Genomic DNA, 12,883 nt, shown 5'->3' with positions numbered 1-12,883 from the left:
CGCTGCGCCGCGCCGCGCAGGGAGGCGCCGGGGGGTGGGGGTGGCCAGGACTCGTGCCAGGGGAGGCGGCGGCCCTGCCCGGGGAGCCTCTGGCTGGCGGCTGGCGAGGCAGGGGGCCCGGGGGCAGGCGGGTGCCTGCTCGCCAAGCAGCGGGGCCTTCTGCGAATTGAGGTTTAGACCTGGAAAAAGAGGGTTAGAAAGTCGCTGCCATTCCGCTGAACTTTTGTTTTCTGACCGATAGAGGCCGGTAGAGGACTGTGCAGACGGAAAGTTTCTCACCAGCGGCCCCAGGATGGACTTCCCTGCTACCCAACCAAAACCTCCCAGCGATGGGAAGATCATCTGCTACCCTCCCGGGGTGAAGGAGATCACGGACAAGATCACCAACGACGAGGTGGTCAAGCGTTTGAAGGTAAGTGCACCCCTCCCCCCAACAACATTTGTCTCTAAACACTACCTAGAGCAGGAGTTTTTGTCTGGGCTTCAGCCTCCCGTTTTCTTGTATTCAAGGTGCCTCTTCCTTGTCTGCTTACCGTCGCAGAAATACTTACTGTTTTTGTTTTTCTTCAAAGGGCCGCAAGTTGTTTTCATTAATCGTGGTACCATTTTGCCTTCTCTGTGTTTTTATGTGTTTGCTTCAAGTGCTGATGGGGTTCAAGTAGCAGTGGGCTAATTTGTCTATTGTTTTGCAAGCTTGTGGTTTAAATGGGCAGGAACTAAGTCCACCATGGTTTGGAGCGGGTGTTAGGAGTAGAATTGTAAGTATGAACTACATGAGACTCAGGCTTTGTGGTAGATGTGCAGGTTCTTCTGGGTTCCTGTGTTTTGAAATGTATGTCGTAGAACAAGTGTGGTTGTGATGCGCTGGGTTAACCACAGTACAGAAAAGTTATTCAGCTTTAGGTTGCCAGATGGCTGTTATTTATTATAAAGTTAATAATTGTTCATTTATATTGTGTGTTAGATGCATAGAAGTTGGCTTTCTGGAGTGTCAGGATTGGAAAAAGAATAGATTGCCCCTGAATTATGTAGAGAGGTATAGTTTGGTGTTCTCTGACTATTTAGTGTAACTAGGTAATTCTGTAAACTCAGTAGATTTTCATAAGTAATTGTATGTTTAGTTGCACTAAACAGTCAGTATTTATTTTGCATTTGAGGAAAAAAGAGTTTAAAGCCAGAAGTAAACCTGCAGAGTTCTCTGAAATCCAGGAAAAAGAAGAAACAACGCACTTGTGACATTGCCTTCACAAAGCATGCAAATAGAACATTTTAATTTTTAATGGTGCAAAATAATTATTTTTAAGTATATGCAGAAAATAATGATGGGAGACAAGTATCGATCAAATATCAGAGCAGCTCAGTTATTAACGTTGTGGCCCAGAAGCTCATGCAGAGTTGTCTAGGATTTGGTTTCGTGCCCAGTATGTACAATACTGGGTATTTCTAGGAGACTTCTGTCCTGTTCTCTCCATCTAATTTTATTGTGAGTCTCCCTTCACTGTAGTAGCTGGCTGCTTCACAAGAACAAAAAATAACAATTCCTTTTTTTGGTGGAAGCCAGTGAGCTAGATAGATGGGCTAGTTTTATAATTGATCAAAAAAAGCACTTGCGATTGAGGAGGAAGTGTGACACATGAATAAATTATTCAAAGAATTAAGCTTTACATTTTGTCCTTAAAGCTGCAAAGCCTGTGGCTATGTCTTATGTATGTGAGTTCTATAATCCAGTTGCAGCTTTTGTGAAAATTGTGCCATTTGCATGCACAGATGTCAACTAACATAATTTTCTTCATTGTTCCAATGAAACATAATTTTGAAATGGGTTTGGTACAGAAAAGATCTGTTAGCTATAGTCAGTCCTAGCTCTGCAGAGCTTTGAATGCTAGGGCAGAGGCCTTCAGCTGAGCTTGTAATGAGCCAGTACAGTGAGCAGAGTGCATGGGTGAAGTGTTCCTAGTAACCTGTGTTGCTAAGTAGATGCTGTGTTTTGTACTAGTTGGAGCTTTTCAGAGTGTACAGTGCCAATTACAGTAACAGAGCCTCAAATTCATGAATGTATATATCACTGTTGCCACATCCCTTCAGAGACAACTTGTAGCAGATGGAAATGGGTGTTTCCTTTTCCTGTTTTGGCTATTTGGTGATCCAGTGATGTTGAGGCATTCAAAACCATCCAAAGAGTGCACAATTGCCATACATAGTATTTTTTTTTTTTTTATATAAGGGATATTATAATGGAGTCAACTGCTTCCAAGCATTTCTTTCTTCCCATTGGTACCACCTTAGTCTGGCCAGATCTTGATTTTACTTAAATGTTAGGACAGCTAGAAGATGATGTTACCAGCAAAGTGCTACTCTTTTTCAACTAAAAGACTTAAAGCTCTCTTATTCTTTTTCTTTTCATGTATGTCAATCAGCTTGACTCTTGAAAATATACAGTTTCACTTTTGTATTAACTTGGTTCTCATACTTACAATGGTTGTGCTTGACATATTTCAAGATAAAGTTGTTTTAAAAGAGGAGCGCTTTCTAATGAAGTTTGTACCTTATTTAAATTTTGTTAAAGTTTACTTCTCTGTGTGTAAATTAAAGGTGCTATGGTTTTCTTTGTAAAGATACAACTTTCTGTTTTGGCTAGTAGTTAGGCCTCTTCCCCAGAACTGAAGTTCTCTAACTTGTTGAAGTCAGTTGAACTGTTTATGGGTAACATAAAGTGACTTGTCCATAGAGCGCTTCTCTGCCATTGTGTTGTATTTTTGTGTCCAGACCTAGCACTTGTAATGAAGGCATTTTTTTTATTATTATTATTGCAACTTGAGACTTTCTGGGCACCTGTCCTGTAATGCCTCAGCAGCAGATGTTTGTGCCAAGGACATTTTAAAACTTTTCCTATATCTTCCCTCTTTGTGTATAAGGTCAAGGCTAATAAATGAGGTTGATAAATGAACCTTACAGTGTTTAGGTATTTGGATGATGTTATGAATGCTGTCCTGGAAAGAAAAATGACAAGAATTTTTTTTAAGCATCTTGCATCTTCTGGATGTTGGCCCCCTGGGGTAGTATGTTTGTATAATAGAACACCTGGAGATCAGGCACTTAAAAGAAGCCTATTGACTTCAACAAATGTAGACTGACTTCAACACACACAGATTGGCACCCTTTTAACTTGGGGAAGAGTGCACTTCATAGTTATCGGAGAATTAATTTTAGCTGTTGGAAGTGTATGTCCCTACTACATACTGTGTGCCTGATCAGTTTTTAAAATTAAAAGTGGACCAAACCAGCAGCTAGCAGGGCAGGAGATGGTTAAGATTCACTGCTTAACTTCTGACAGGTAAGCTGTTGCTTATGAAAGCTTATGCGTCTCTGAATTAGTTAGTCTATAACATGCTGCTCTACCCTGCCGCCTCCTTATTAGCACTGTACCTTACAGCTCCAAAATCTGTTTTTAACCAGTAGTGCCTCTGAGTGATTAGAGGCACCATGAAAAGTTGCTTTGTGATTGTGGCCTTTATCCATTTCTTTTTTAAAAAGTAGGTTCCAAGATTAAGTGTGTGTGAATAAAATGTCTGTCAGTTCAAGTAAACTGTCACTGTACTCCCAGTATTGAATTCTTTTCTTTGGGAAATGCTGTGCCTATTTTATCCTAAGTATATTAAGTGTTTCAAGTATGGAAGTTGTTTTGTAAACTTGCATTCTACCCTACTGCAAATCTCGTTCAGGTGTTGTGTACCTTTTTAAAATAGCTTTTTTAAAATGCTCTATAGCTAAATATGTTTCATAGTTTCAAGGGTCAGAAGGGACCTGAGTAGATCATCTAGTCCAACCCCCTGCTATGGCAGGAAAGAGTACTGCCATGGCAGGAGGGTGTACATCTAGCCTTCTCTTAAAGACCCCCAGGGTAGGAGCCTGCACCACTTCGCTTGGAAGTTGGTTCCAGATCCTAGCCACCCTGACCATGAAGTAGAGCCTCCTGATATCTAACCTAAATCTACCCTCTGCCAGCTTGTGACCGTTATTCCTGGTCACTCATGGCAATGCTCAGGGGAACAGGGACTTCCCCAGTGCCTGCTGGTCCCCTCTGACTAGTTTGTAACAGGCCACTAGATCCTCCCTCAGCCTTCTTTTGTGGAGGCTGAACAGGTTCATGTCCCATAGCCCCTCCTCATAGGGCCTGCCCTGCTGCCCCCTGATCATGCAAGTGGCCCTCCTCTGGACCCTCTCCATGTTGTCGACATCCCTCTTGAAGTGCGGGGCCCAGAACTGGATGCAGTACTCCAGCTGCAGCCTGACCTTGTTGAAATGTCTTATTAAACTAAAATCTCAGATAAGATTTTCCTTATCAGTCCCAAGGGAGAATTTTGCTATAGTTACATATCAAAATTATATTATTATTATTAATAGTATCAACATTAATGACTTAATTATCAGACTAGTGAAAATGTCACTAATGAACCAAAATATATAGGTTAGTCAAATGGCAAAAATCAGAATACTTACCTGAGTTCATGCAGAACTGATTGCCATGCTAAGTGCATCTTTTTTACCAGTTCCTACCATTATCTGCTTGTTGAATTTTTTTTCCAAGGGAAGTATGAAATGTGACCAGTTCAGATATAGTTTTGCACTGTTAACTGTGCAATATGGTAAGTTAATAGTACTTTGCCCTGTGTTCTTATATATAGTTATTGGCATGGATGGTGTTGTATAATAGGCCGAGCGTGGTGAGTTTCTAACAGAGCCGTGCCTCAGGGGGCTTAGTCATACACCCAATAGTACAGTGCAGCCAAAAAATACAGAATAGTGTAAGTGGATTATGTATTCTTTGTGGAAGTAAATGTTAACTAAAAATTATGTATTGAATTGTTACTTGGATAAAAAGTCTTTGCACCTGCTAAGGTCATTGTGCTAGGTGGCATATTAATTGACAGTAGAAGTTTTTAAAGAAAAAAATGCAGCTGTATTAAGTATGTTAGCTAATTTTAGTCAATAAATACTCTGCAATATTGTATTCCAGTATTCAATATTGTATTCAAGCTGGAAATTCTGGCATCTTCAGTTTCATGTCTTAGGCTCTGGGCCTACTAGCTGTGTAAAATTAGACTCATTTTTAAGTGTTTGGAGGTTTAGAGCACAGGTCAATGACATTTTTCTGTCAGGGAGCTGGAATGACCCAGGTCAAGTTTGAGGTAGGTGGGCAGTAGGACCCAGTCACGTTTGCTATTTCTCCCACTGCCTGGGGGCACAAGGAGAGCTCCCCCTCCACTGAAACCCACACTGCTCTGTGGCTATGCATATGAAGAGCCCTGCTGAAGCCCTGGGGTCTTGGCTGCAAATGCTGCCGGATCCAAAGGCACCAGGAGCTGGATCTAGCCAGATGCCGGCTGTAGGTTGCTGTAGAAATGATCCATACATAATAACACCACCCCTGCTAGAACTTTTGTAATTGTTCTTAAAGTTGCAGGGACAAACTGAAGTTTGCAGGTGTCCTTGGGTTGTTGGACTCTCAAGCCTAAAGCCAAACTTTTGATTTTTATTTGCTCCTACCTAATACTTTTAATTAGCTTGGCTGTTGTAAAAAGCATGATTCTCATTGATTAGGACAGACAACTGGTCAGGTTTTAAGAAATCCTGGTCTGGTTTTCTTTTAATAATAAAAAAAAAGATGAAGAAAGAAAAGAAGACTGTAAGCATACATACTCTACAAACTCCCTGATTTTACTAATTTGAAAACTAATGACCGATCTAGGCTTCCATCTTGCCCTAATGACACTTTATATTCTAATTGCTCAGCAATAAAGTAACTCCTTTCTGGCTATGGTAACTTTCTCATTAAAAGTGCAACAGTAATTAATGACAAACTCACATGTGCAAAAATTACTTTCCTCATTTCCAGGCAACTAGAGGATAAGTATGTCAGAAAACAATAGGGGCCCCAATGATTGAACATAAGCACTGGTCCTGGATTTGACATGATAACTGTCCCTGGTGTCATTTGCTTATATCTATGGTCAGTTCAGTCAGTAAGTCTTTACAGCCCTTTACCCAACATCATATTTACCGGATATGATTTCAAGGCCTATTCCGAATAAAGTATTACTAATTTCTCATTGTCCCCAATACTCATCAACAATTTTGAGAGCTTGACAAAAAATTAATTTCCACAACAGGTTATAGGTGGCATTCTCTATGGCAATTCAGAGCACACAGAGTAAGGTCAAAATGCCAGGTAATTTTGGATGGCCAATTCAAGATGCTGAAATCTTATATAACATAACAGCTAATACATATCTATAATTTCCCCTCCCACCTTCAAACTGCTAAATTCTCTATGACATTTGGACTGTGATTCCTTTGGACTTCATTTACTTATGTGGGTGTCTAGTACTCCTGCAGATCAGTTCCAGTGGATATGGTACACAGAAAATGAAGAGCACCACATGAAAAAAGTTTGGTTTGAATTTCTTGATTGGCATCTTATAGGATCATTGTGGCACAGACAAAGAAGGGATCCAAATCTTCAGGGTTAAATTTGATTGCCTGAGCCATAAGTTTGTCTTACCCTTTCCTATAATACTAGGCTTCAATCACACTTTCAAGTTTTAACAAGTGATGCATCTGATAACTTCTTTTACTAAACCCCGATTTATTCCTGGAACCAGCCTGTCTTTTGCACAAAATGAGGCAGGATCTCCATGGAAAAGTAATATGTGATCACATACTTGAAGCTGATGCTGTATGCTTTAAGGGTGCCACAAGGTGCTATACCACATCAGCACTGTTAGGTATGCAAACGCCTACACATGGTTCACAAGATAAATTCAGATATTTTTAAATAGGAATCTGTAATGTCAAAAATGTTCTGACCTACTATTGAATTCTTTGTAATAGAAGAATTGCTGTGTTGTTTCCATAAGTGAAAGCCATGAGTTGACATTTTCCAACTAAAAAGACTGGAGTCTAAAAAGGCTGACTACTGATGTCATAAAGGGAGCCAAAATAAGGGAGAGAAGAGAGATTTGGAAATTGAATTGACATTGTTAACTTTGGAAAGGGGAGAAGATATGGTAAAAATATGTAGAATAATGAGTAGGATGGAGAAGGTGGATTGGGATCTTCGTTGTCTCTAATACCTTGGAAACAAGGGAACACTGGCCAAAATTAAACGGTGAGGAATTCAAAACTGATGAAAACCTAAGTGAATTTTCTTGGGATCACAGGGATAGTAAGAGGCAGAGCATGGTTTTGAACCCAGATTTCTTGAGTTTAAGTGGTATGCTTTAATTGCAGAAACAACTTTTCCTATTTGTGCATAGCATCTGTGTGAGAGTAATATAAAGTGATTGGGGAAGACTTTATTCTGTCAAGATTCAAGTATTTTAAAATTAAACTTTAGGTCTAAAATCCATGATACATCACTAAATTCCGAGAGGAATTAGTGCACACAATCAACTAAGTCTTCAAACACGTATTCGTATTTTACGTGGTCACGTGTTATATAAAGGAAATGTTAACCTTCTCTTGGTTTCTGTGAGATAAACAAGCAAGAATTTCCACATTTTACATGTGGTGTTGGTGAAGGTGGCAGGCAGGTAGGGAAATGAAGCAGAAAGTTGTAAAGTTTAAAGTTAGTTTTGTTCCTTCTCTTCCTCTTCATGTCTAGTTGAATCATTCCACATTATTTTTTTTCTCACACTGCCCTTTGTGCACTGTCTTCCACCAGAAGTCAAAAACTGGGCTTTAAGACGGAAACAAAAATGCATACTGAAGTCATCTTGGTATTTAAAGAAACCAGGCTTTGGTCTGAACTCTGACCTTTACAAATATGAAGAATATATGTCTTCCCTACTATGGGTATCTTCTTAATTGCCATTCAGTTATCTAGAAATTTAAAATACTTACTTATTGTTGGTGTCGCTCAACTGTGTTTTGCTGGCTTTGTAGCTGCAGTTAACTAATGAATATTATTCCCAGTACTATGCTGACATCAATCCTTGGCTAGAACCTTAGGGAGCCTGGAGCTGCTTCTGGCTGCTGCAGGGGTGACAGAGCAGGGTGGGGAGCAAATCGGCTTCCAACAGGATGCACATGTAGACATGCTCCCGGGGAAGGGTTACTGCGCAGTATTTTACTGTGTAGTAAGCCTAAAGCACATTAATAGGTCCTGTAGACATACATGTCCACTGAGTATTAGGAGTTGCTTTCATTCAATGACTCTTCCTTGTTGGGTGTTGGACTAGATGACCTACTGAGGTCCCTTCCAACCTTAATTTTCTATGATTCCATGAGCACTAACAAAGATATTTACCTTCTGAAAATTATTTTTGGAACCTAGATGGCTTTATTTAGGAATAACTTAACCAGGGTTCTTTCTTGTATTATAGGATATTAGTTGATTTTTCTAATAGATTCACCCTCCATTATGAGGATGGTCAAAAGAACAACTTCAAAATCAAATTTAATTTTGAAAATATTTTTACTGTTGTAATTAGTAAATGCCTAAGATTACTAACGAGAGAATATTTTCGTTTTTCAGTGGGTTTTGTATGGATAACAGTGAGTCTTTCACACATCAATGGGAGTGGCATAGGTTGAAAAGTAGTTTGTAACTTTATTAGACTTGTAGTGTTAATTCAGAATCTGCATATGCTTTTACTTGTTTCTTTAAAAAGACTTTTATAAAAAAATTAAATTAATTAGCTTTGGTACTTACACTGCTTTTTAGTTATTTGGAAGTATAAAGTGAACCTTTTAGAGGTAACTACAGTGCCTCAAACCTTGACTGATAAGCAGTTTGGTCAGTCTGTTTGTTTTTGTTACCCATATTTACTGTTTGTTATTTCCATTTGTCTTGGGTCATGTCATTCAACAGTACCATCTTAACTCTGAAAGTGAAGCACAGTTTGTGGGACAAAAGTAAGATTAGTTGAATGTACTAGTTCTTTGTAGGTATTTAATATTAGATGAAATTGGATGTGCCTTTTTCTTGGTGTAGCATTATAAATTTTTTTCTGTCCATAGCCTGCAAAAGCAGCTTGTAAATGTAGGAAGTGGCCAATTTATATTGACAATCACTGTCCCTGTACTTTTTGCTTTCATATTTCCAGTCCACAAATTAATTTGAAATGCTTGTTAATTGTGTTAGCATTCTGTAATCTATACTCATGATGAGTGGTATTAAACATAAGCAAGGGTTACACATTGGGCTCTGAATAAATTATTTTCTGGTCCCCTGACATAGGCGGAAGGATTTGGGTAGATTTTTTTCACAAAATATATTATTTTTTTTTGTGAAATTAAGAGCTTGAATTTACAAGTCAATCTCTTTAAATCTTGTAGTGACCTTTATTTTAGAACAGCAAAAAGTGCTGAATATTTCCCCTTCAAGACCATGTATTATTGAAGTGGTATTAAAATAGGGCAAAACCTGTTGCTTGAAAAACAGTCTTATTGTGGTTGTATTTGTTCTGTTTTTCTTAATATGTTTTATTCGTGCTCTGCATTGACGGCATATATGTGGACTGAATTTAAAATGCCCAGAATTGAGTACACTTTGTGACAACTTCACAAATTTACTTGCTGCTGAAAGTTAAAACTTCCAGCAACTTCAGACTTGCACTTAATTTTTAAAAAAGTTGTTGCCATTGTTCCAAATAAATGCCTAAAATTTAAAAGAAAACTGGAAAAGATTAGAAGCCACGATGGCGGTACCTAGTCACCATGATGGCAGTAAGCGACCCATTCTGGTCTCTTTGTGGAACCCCGCATTCCACGGGACACAGCTTGAAAACTTAGTCCTTGATAGTTTAAATGGAGCTTAGGTGTTAGTCTTGTAAAAGGGTACCCTTTTCCTCTCACCATTTATTTTACAGAAGTAACACCTTCTCCAGTACACTAGAATTTTATAGAAGGAATTATATAGTCTCTAAGGGGAGAGGAAAGAAAACAAAATATAAGATTGTGATGAAAACATTGAGGTTAATTACAAAAATTAGGTTTGGCTTGAAAGAAGTTCTAGAACTAACCATGGCTATTTCTACACTGGCAAATAGGGTTGTTAAAAGTGTCTGAATTGTATCCACCTTATAGATGTTCTTTTCTACATCTGGTGAAGCTCCACTGGCAGAAAGTAAAAGGTTTTTTTGTTTGTTTGCTTGTTTTGTGTGTGGGAGGGGGGTTGCTAGTGTTAATAGTACCATATGTACTTGCATATCACAGCTACCTTTCTCCACAATTATGGAGGGCTAATTTTTTGGTGTATGTCTTAAGAAATGAAGCTGATTTATGTGTGGGAACAGATGCATGGAAAGGCTGTAATGGCTGCTGAGGGCTCTGCTTCTCCCTTTTCTTCCACCAGCTTTAACCCTGACACAGCTACTGCCACAACTAGTTTTTACTTGAAACAGTCAGTGAGTTGACTTAGTGCATTGCTTCATGTGGTCAGTATTCTGCCACAACTCTTCATTTTATGTTCCCGAAGTAGGGTACGTGTCTTAATTGAGACGTGTTTATATGAGAAAATACAGTATTAAAATAGTTCTGTGAGAGCAGGTAAGCAAGCCCAGGAGTCGCACTTGTAGGCTGTTAATGCAATTATTCATCAGAGAAAGTATAATTTGAAAGTGAGTTAAGCCTCTGGAGTTGCAGGCCTTAAACTGGAAATAAAATCCCCATTTTTTCATTCACTCTGAGTTGGTGGTTTATACTTATACCAAGATGATCAGATTTTTATTTTTATTTTCTGTGAAAATTTCATAAAGAACTTAATTATACTGTTGTAATTTTCATATTAATCTCTAAGTGCGCTTAGGCATAGGCCAGTGCAAATCTAACAAGTAAATAAATGGGCCTTTTGAAATTAAATCTGAAAAGCGACTCAGCAAACATTTCTTAATACAGAAAAATTTGGGTGGTATATTCTCATTTCCAAAGTTATGTTTCTTTGTCTTTGGTTCATTAGAAAGATTAAAACACTTTGAGTTAAAATACAGAGAGAAAAAGGCAGCAATTAAGCTTTCTCCCCCCCACATTTTTACATTGTTATATATAGTTTCTAGTTTAGCAGCTTGTACATGTTAATTCACTCCATTCTTGCTCTTGCTATGTTGGCTGTGCCACTTTCACTCTGGAGCTAGCTGCTGCTCTGTGTCACACTTATTTCTGTTGCTTTTACTGATTTAAATAAAAATAATTTTCTACAATCCAAATATAATTCTCTCTTATATTTAGGGGCTTTAGATAACTTGTTAGCTTGCTTGCAGCTTCAGATCAGCAGTTTGACTTCTGCAAGGTTGGAACATAAAGAATTGCCATACTGGATCAAACCAAAGTTCAACACTTCCAGGTCTCCATGCTTATGCTCCATACCATTCTCTGTCCCATCCAGACACCTTTGACAGAAAGAAGCCTTGGTGGACCAGCCTATATTACACCATAGTTCTGTGACCTAGTGCAGATCTAGGATAGTAGCTCCTTCATGGAGCTCTCAGCATTGTTGTCCACATGTTGTGCTTTATGGACTCCAGACACCTGTCTTTTCTGCAACTGGAGGTGGGCCTAGTGCAGTGGGGGCCAACAATTAAGCCCATGCCTTCCTCAAGTGCTGCTCCAACCCCTTTCCCTGCCTAATCTGCTGTTCTGCTTTTTTCTTCCTGCCCTGTGCTCCATGCCAGATCTCAATTCTGCTTTTGCCCTATCTGCTGCTATGCTGCCTGCCTGTCCTCCCTCTAGTTTGCCACATGCCAAGGCTGCCCATGTGGCATGCATATGCCAGACTGCAACCTCACTTCCATCTCTTCAAGAACCTCTTATTGAGATTCTAGATGCACTTTTCCTTGCATCTTTTATTTTATGCACACCTCGTACATCACCGCACAACATCTCTGAACCATTTGGTCAGTCTCTTGGTTCTGGCCAAGCTGTTGCATCTGCCATATCATGAAGAAGGTATGGCCAGGAGGGGAACCCAAATATCTGCAGGGCTGTCCTCCTGTCCTTTGCCCATGCCTCTCTCCTACCTCTCATTGACTTAGCTCTGAGGTGGGCATATTTTGGGCGGAGGGCCTCTTACTGAGTTTTGGCAAGCTGTCGAGGGCTGCATGGGTAGGCCCGCCCCTTGACAGGTGCTACTTCCCCTGGTCACCATTGTGTGACCAGAAATCCTGCCCCCTCACCTCTGACTTTTGCCACCAGAAGTCCCTTCCCCTTGCCCCTGGAAATACTCATTTCAGCAAGGGGTTTTGTAATCTTAAAACCAGAAAAATACCAAATACCACTCTGCTATTCAGCATGAGTTAGGAAGGGGTGTGCTAGTAATCTAAAAATGCCAGTTACCTGAGGCAGGGGTTTTCAGTTGGATGTGGCAGGGGAGGGGTGGCAATGGCCACCACACAGAGAGCAGCAGCAGTACAGGGTGGTGGGTAGTGGCAGTGGCCGCCACGTGCAAGCTTTCCCCTCCCTGCAGCTGGCCAGCTAGAAATTCCAGTTAGTAGAGTGTGCTGATTAACACAGCTCTTACTGCATATTCTAAAAATCAAACATGTACAACATTCGTTAATTTGATCTGGGGGCATGTGGAGATGGGTATAAGTTTGTGGGGGGGGCTGTGGGTATGGGACAGAGTGAGGGAGCATCTGGGCATGTGTGTGTGGGTAGGTATGGTGTTTGTGGGGTGGTGTGGGGGGGTGTCTGCTCATATCAGTGAGGGGGGATGTGGGTGCATGTGTATGGTGGGGAGGTATGTGGGACTCACCTTACAAGCTCACTTGCACTCTGCCCCTCCCTGCATGTGTGCGCGCTCACATACACATTCTGCCTATCCCTACAAGCACACACTCTACCCCTCCCTACTTTTACTCTCACTCACTCTGCCCCTTGCTGTGCA

At 40.1% G+C, this 12,883-nt stretch overlaps 1 protein-coding gene across 1 annotated transcript in view; it reads left to right on the top strand.

Moving 5' to 3' along the window:
* Nucleotides 1-224: 224 nt before the first annotated feature.
* PDS5A (PDS5 cohesin associated factor A) overlaps nt 225-12,883 on the top strand; it is a 125,116-nt gene continuing 112,457 nt past the window's right edge. Inside the window, exon 1 of the mRNA XM_019552581.1 lies at nt 225-412. Coding sequence (XP_019408126.1) covers nt 293-412 — 120 coding nt within the window. The 5' untranslated portion in view covers nt 225-292. The remainder of the gene's footprint in view (nt 413-12,883) is intronic.

This window comes from Crocodylus porosus, unplaced genomic scaffold (assembly GCF_001723895.1).
Source record: "Crocodylus porosus isolate Cpor-Errol unplaced genomic scaffold, CroPor_comp1, whole genome shotgun sequence".
Taxonomy (NCBI): Eukaryota; Metazoa; Chordata; order Crocodylia; family Crocodylidae; genus Crocodylus; species Crocodylus porosus.
This window is presented reverse-complemented; position numbering and strand designations above follow the sequence as displayed.